This window comes from Bipolaris maydis (genome assembly GCF_028858645.1).
Source record: "Bipolaris maydis strain C4 unplaced genomic scaffold PSV08scaffold_38, whole genome shotgun sequence".
Taxonomy (NCBI): Eukaryota; Fungi; Ascomycota; class Dothideomycetes; order Pleosporales; family Pleosporaceae; genus Bipolaris; species Bipolaris maydis.
The window spans coordinates 1-6,569 of record NW_027093894.1 but is presented as its reverse complement, the minus strand read 5'-3'; the positions used below and the strand labels follow the sequence as shown (position 1 = coordinate 6,569).

The window sequence follows — 6,569 nt, the reverse complement described above, 5'->3', positions numbered from 1 at the left end:
AACCCTAACCCTAACCCTAACCCTAACCCTAACCCTAACCCTAACCCTAACCCTAACCCTAACCCTAACCCTAACCCTAACCCTAACCCTAACCCTAACCCTAACCCTAACCCTAACCCTACCCTAACCCTAGGCTCGTAGTACTATCAGGACATCAGGCCAAGACTAAAGGAAGTCGTGATGGCAGGACCGGAAGCAATGAGGATATAAGGATGGATGGATTTCATATTACTCTCGTTGTGGTCAACTCAAATTGTACTTTCTTACTAGTTACTCAACTTCACAAGATTGATACTTGTTAGTCTATAGCAATATAGATTAAGTTTGTCAAACCTTTTGTTACTTTCTATCTAAAGCATACCGCTCCACTGTCTCGCCAGACAAACCTCACGGAACACTAGCGTAAAGCTCACCGGCCATAGTGTGGGACCCGGCAAGAGAAGTATAGATCCAAACCCCGTGTAACAATTAAGCCTAGAGAAGTATCAGCACCAAACCCCGTGTAATAGTAGGGTCATTTCGACCCTAATTCCGTCGAGCATTAAGGATAGGGTAGGGTTAAGGTAAGTTGCCTAATTGGGACTAGTACTATGTGAAGCCAAAAAACCTCTTCTAGTACTAGCGCGGTTCTACGCAAAACCAACTTTTCCACCTTCTCTTCTTAATAACTTAACAACGACTTATCGCATTTAAATAAGAGTTGTACCGTTGAAATCGCAGCGTTTAACTTTATCGTTTAACCAAACAAAAAATTATTTTTTTTTCTCAACATTGTGCTTACCCTCACCCACATTCGTAGCTTCATTAGTAGAATTCAAGAATAGTGTTCTAGTGGTAGTGTTCAAGCAACTCGTTGGTGTGCAGTGCACGGAAGGAGCAGGTGAAGACTAAGAGGAGTGCGAAATTCATGGTGATGAACGGCATAAGCATCAAGTGTTCAATAGTTAAAGGATCAGGTTTGCAGAAGATTGAATTAAAAATACCTGAGGATTAGGTATTCGTGGGTGCATGAGTATCCGCCTGTTCTGCTCTGCTCATCCTTCCTTATACTACCGCCCCGCACTCGTGACTCCACCAAGTCACAGTTAGTTATTCATACTTGGTAATTCCTTATTAGTTATCACTCTGTGCTACGGCACAATAGTAGACTACATCTAATTGGGGCAACCGCGTCCCCATCCAGTCTTAATGTCGCAGCAGTCGGCGTCCTTCAAAGCATCTGTTAGCATAGAATTCGAAGTTTAGGGGTGTGAACCATGCTTACACATTGTTTACGAGTGACGTTGACTTCTTCGCACAAAGTCCAAAGACTAGGGTCGTGACTACCCTCATCGCAGACTCCAGTAATGTCCCATCCAAACTGACGCCTGCAAGCTGCTCCAGAAGAGTAACAACAGTTGTTACGTTGATGGCACCAACCGCTGCCAACACCAGCAGAGACAGTGCCTGTAAGAAGGAAAGCTGAGAAAGCAACAACAGTGAAGCCGGTGAAATGCATTTTCGAAGTTGTAGAACAAGAGTAAGTAATTTGACTTAAGCCAAAAGAGTTGAGATGGAACGTAGAGGTGATTGTGATGCGATGAAGCGAGTGTTGATGTGATTGATGGGTAACGGTTGCAGTTGGCTGATTGCTTTGGTTTATATGCTTAGAGTTGGTTCAACGTGCAATACAAGTTAGTAGAAGTCACTGACATGGAACATTCATGTGAATAGATAGGCCCGAATGCTACAGATTAGACCAATCACTAAAGTAAATTAGCTAGGCCTAGATCCTAGTACTTGAAATGTTTAGAGACTTCTCTAACGAAACGAGTCTGTGCACATTGTTAAAGTTTGGCACTAATAGGCAAATTACATGAAACTATTGAAACTGACACTAGCAGGAGTTAAAATATGAACACTACGTATGTGGCGCCAAGTTGCTATGTCAAACCTGCCAACGCAATTAGGACTAGTTGCAGCCTGTCCATCGTTTCCAGAACCTTCTAGCGCACTTAATCCTTGTAGGCACGTTTAAAATTCCCTCGTTCTATGCAGTAGTAGTGACATGTTGCACTGCTTGGCAGCGTTAAGGGTTATGCTCTCGAACAAAGCATCAATCTTCAGAAACAAGCAACAAGCATTATCCATTGACTTGGAAATTTGGCGTAATCTGATTTATTAAACTTAGTTTTGCTAAGCGCTGGTAGTGCACTAGTTGCGTGCAAGAAGAATAAGTCGAGAACTAGGTAATAGGGTATTTAAATGTTAGGTTGCTGTCCAGCAGAACATCATCAACTACATTCGCTTTGTTTGATACTATCAACTACTACAGTCTTCTCCAAATCACACACTCTTTAACCCATAATCCTCCTAAGCCAAGATGCAGTTCTCCATCTTCACTACTGGCTTCCTTGTCGCCATTATGACCGGCACTGCGTTGGCAGCCCCCCCCGAACTGGACGCTAGGGGAAAGGGTGTAAGTAGTAAAACATGTGAGAAATATTTGCAGCTAAGAGAATTGTAGAGCGGTAATTGTCATAAAGACGATGATTGCTGCTACAGCAGTAAAGCTGCGTGTGAACGACAGCAAATCGCGGGCATCCCCACTTGGATCAATTGCAATGTCAAGGGTGCAGTAACCTATTGCTCTGACGTAGGAATCACATTGGCCCAATGCGTAAGTGACAATCATCGTCTACTTGTAAGACAATACTAACTTGGACAAAGGATGCCGATTGCTGCGCTATTTCCACTACCTGGGGTCGCGGCTGCCCTGCCTAACTTCCCAACTAAGACCTCTTGCTACATTAGATAGGCATCATCTGTTGTACATGATCCTTCTGACAACATATTCCTGTACATAGACTACGACGCTCTAAGTCTTAATTTAGTGTAGCTTGGCTATCAATTCAACTAGTTGCTCTATCAATAGCAGCATTTCTTGCTGTACTCATTCACTTGCTACGGTTGGATATCGTGAGCATCTCCTTAAGACTTTTACACGGAATTTACAGCCTCAAAGCAGTTGCGATGCTGGCCAAGGCGCAATCTTGTCCGTCAGCAATAGTGACTGTCGTCTATCAAGAGCGTTTTCTGCTTAGAGTCGAAGCTGTTGTTGCGCTGCTACGTAATGATTTTCACCCAAGACTTTCACAGCACTGCGAACTACGAAGACAATAGCCTATCCCTCTGCAACGCCCAGCTCATATTCCAAAATTCTGACGGCAATTCCCCTAAGACCGGCCTCTATCTTGGTGCTCAGTTGGAAGACCAGCCATGCTACCGCTCACTCCCAGCATCATCGACATAATCAACGCCTAGTAGACTCATTACCTCGATCGTCTACCAATCATGACCTTGCTGATTTTGATTGTGTTAGCTGAGCAGTCTCACGCTCCTATCTCGCCTGACGCTTCCAGCTCTAAAGCCTCAACTGCTGAGGTAGTCATCGGCCCTCTGGCTCTCATGACTTTGATAGGCTTCCTTTCTGCTGCCTGCCTCATATGAGAGCGAAAAGAACTGCTCAGAGTACACAGCCTGACGACAAATTGAGCCTCTCTATTGACCGACTGGACCTACGGATGGGCTTCAACTCTACACTGAGTTTTGCCACAGCCCAAACAATACCCTCCTTGTTGTAGCCCAAAACAAATATTTAGTGCTACGCGATCGCAGCGTTGTGGTGTTGCGTGATGACGTCACTTGTTCTCAGGTGCACAAACATTGGTGGGGTGTGCATCATGCGCTGCGTGTATTATTATTATTATTCCATTATAGTCCTGTATCAGCCGCTGGCTATATAGGACTTTGGCCAAAGGCCGTTCTATCTAACTAGTTACAATTTGGTACGTTATGCTATATTGCGTAACTGTAGTGCTTCGGCCTTTATCTAGCTAAGCTTTAACTAGCTTTATAGATGCCTGGTGCTAAAGAGTAGTTTAGTAACAGGGAGAGATGTAGGGGAGCTAGGCTACCTTCTAGCGGGCTCTCTTAGGAGGTAGGAAATAGTGCTACTAAAATCAACTTTGTTCTTCTTTTATTTTTCTTCTTTTCTTGTTGTTTTTCTTATTTTTCTTCTTTCTAGCCTTTCTAGCCAAGGTACCACTTTCTTATTTCTATTCTCGTGCTAGTAATAAAAGCTAAAGTAGCTTTTATACCACTTGTAGTATAGAGTAGAAGTAGAAGTTTAAGTACGTTCTAGTCTAGAGTATTTTTAAGCTAGTTTCTTTCTGCGCTATAGAAGCTATAGTATAGAAGTAGATACTCTGCTATTTATAGTCTCTCGCATCTACAAAGCTTATATTCTCTTCTCTTTACTCTCTTTAGGTACGAGTTAAAGTATCTATATCTTATCTTAAGATAGTAAAAAGAGCTTAAAATATCTCTTTTTATACCTCTAGAGATTACTAATTAGTTTTTAAGCTTAAGATTAAAGATAGCTCTATAGCTAGTCTTCTTCTCTCTTACTATTTCTCTATACTTTCTCTACTCTTCTACTTAGCTAGCTTATTAGAGGAGCTTAAATTTAGTGCCTAGAAAGGCTAGACTTATTTATAATTTTTTTAGTATTTATTTTATAGCTTTCTTTACTAAAGAATCTACTTTTTTATTTTCTTCTATATCTATATAGATAGGGGCCTATTTTAAAAAGATCTTTACTTTTTTATTAAGAATAGCTTTAGCTACTTTTTAGTACTAAATTACTTATTACTAGCTAGGCTTATCTAATAGACTCTAAAGCCTATAGATAGCAGCTTAGTTATTAGTATATACGTAGATATTTTAGTCTTTTTAAGTAGTTTTAATAGCGTATTTAAATACTACTATAATACCTTCTAGCTCTCTATTATAGATAAGTTATTACTCGCCTATATTTTTTATTTCTAAGTAGATTTCTTCTTAGTTTAAATTATAGGCCGCTAGGCCTACTTCTATCTCTTTTTTATTTTTAGTTTTAGAGGCGTCTAAGTAGATTACTATAAAGTTATCCTCTATTATTTAGATATACTTCTTATATATAGCTACCTCTTCTTCTTTAAATTTCTTTAATATAGAGATATTATAGTTAAGAGAATCCTATAGTTTAAACTAATATAGGATAATTTCTTCTATCTCTTATATAACTAGAATAGAGCTTATAATAGCCTATAGTTATCTTATTTTATTTAGCTTTTTTAATATTTAAAGAGTTATTTTTTCTAGTCTTATAATAGCTTTTATAATTAAATAGGTTAGAGCTAGTTATATAGCTCTTAGAGTATATTTTTAGTTTACTTAGCTTAGCTATATAGCTAGTAATAGTAAGCTAGCTTTAATACTTATTAGAATAGCTAAAGCTATCTTAAATACTTCTAGTACTTTTCTATAAGCCGCGTTATATAGTAGTTAAAGCTAACCTTAAATAAAGCTCTATTTACGTTAATAGATTAGCGACTTATAGTCTATAATACTTATAATATATATTAGATATAGTTATTAGATAGTGTAGAGAGATAGACTATAATTTATATTAGCTAGTCTGTCTAGTCTATTAAAAGCTATTTTTACTTAGCTACCTTAAATAGCTATATACTTTTTAAAGAATAGCTTATTATTAAGGTATACTCTTAGCTACTTAATAGTATCTTTATAGTAGATTTTCTCCTTACTAGAGAGCTTTAGAGAGATTTCTTTTCTTTCTTTCTTTTTTATAAAGTAGATTAGCTCTATCTTTACTATATTAAAATTAATTACTAGTTATTTTTTTTATAATTAGTTTATTAACTTTCTATTAGAGTATTTTAATATTTTTCTTAATAGACATTAAGAAGGTTATAATTAAAATATTATTAATATAAGAGAGCTAAAATCTATTTATTTAGGGGAATAGATCTCTAATATAAATAAGAAAGAAGATTAGTAAGACTAGGCTACTTTATAGAATACCTACGTTAATTTTACTAAACTCTTTTATTTAGCTATTAAAGATAAGCCTTAGTAATTTATTAAATAGAAAGGTTTTAGCCTAAGTAATTAGGCTAATTAGTAGGCCTAGTCTTTTTAGTATATTTAAAAACTAGTTATATAAAATATAGTTAAACGCTTCTTTTATATCTAGAAAAACTATTAATATAGTATAGTCTTATTATTTTTAGTACTAGATTTAGTTTATAAGAAGTAGAGCTATATCTATAGCTAATTTCTTTAGTCTCTCTCTTATCTATAAGTTATATAGAAAGTTAGTAGTCTTAGTAAAGTAGCTAAGTTTTTTAGCTATTATCTATTCTATTACTTTCTCTAAGTAGCTTAGTAGAGTAATAACTCTATAGGCCTTTAGAATAGAATAGTCTAGTTTAAATAGTTTCTTTAAGATAGCTCTTATTACTCTTCTCTAATAAGTTAGGTAGTATTTATAGTTAAATAGTAGAGAGTAAGCTTTAAAAAACGTATTTAGCTATACTTAGTAGATAGCTATAATAATATCCTATAATAAAGCGTCTAGGCTAAGTAAGCTACTTTTAACCTTATTAGAGTAGGCTTATTCTAGCTTAGTTATTAATAGCGCTAGCTACTTCTACTCTTTCTCTTAGTAGTTATTAAAGCTTAGT

At 36.9% G+C, this 6,569-nt stretch overlaps 2 protein-coding genes across 2 annotated transcripts; one reads left to right on the top strand and one right to left on the bottom strand.

Moving 5' to 3' along the window:
* Positions 1-1,061: 1,061 nt before the first annotated feature.
* Positions 1,062-1,498, bottom strand: PSV08DRAFT_366992 (uncharacterized protein; the record flags this gene model as incomplete). Its single annotated transcript, XM_014216974.1, has 2 exons — positions 1,062-1,208; positions 1,265-1,498. 2 exons carry the CDS (start codon positions 1,496-1,498, stop codon positions 1,155-1,157), a joined length of 288 nt encoding a protein of 95 aa, XP_014072449.1. The 3' UTR covers positions 1,062-1,154.
* An 864-nt stretch (positions 1,499-2,362) lies between these two features.
* Positions 2,363-2,763, top strand: PSV08DRAFT_192186 (uncharacterized protein; the record flags this gene model as incomplete). The annotated part of the gene is made up of 3 exons (XM_014216973.1): positions 2,363-2,458; positions 2,507-2,659; positions 2,710-2,763. The coding sequence occupies 3 exons, from the start codon at positions 2,363-2,365 to the stop codon at positions 2,761-2,763; spliced, it is 303 nt and encodes a 100-aa protein (XP_014072448.1).
* Positions 2,764-6,569: the final 3,806 nt, after the last annotated feature.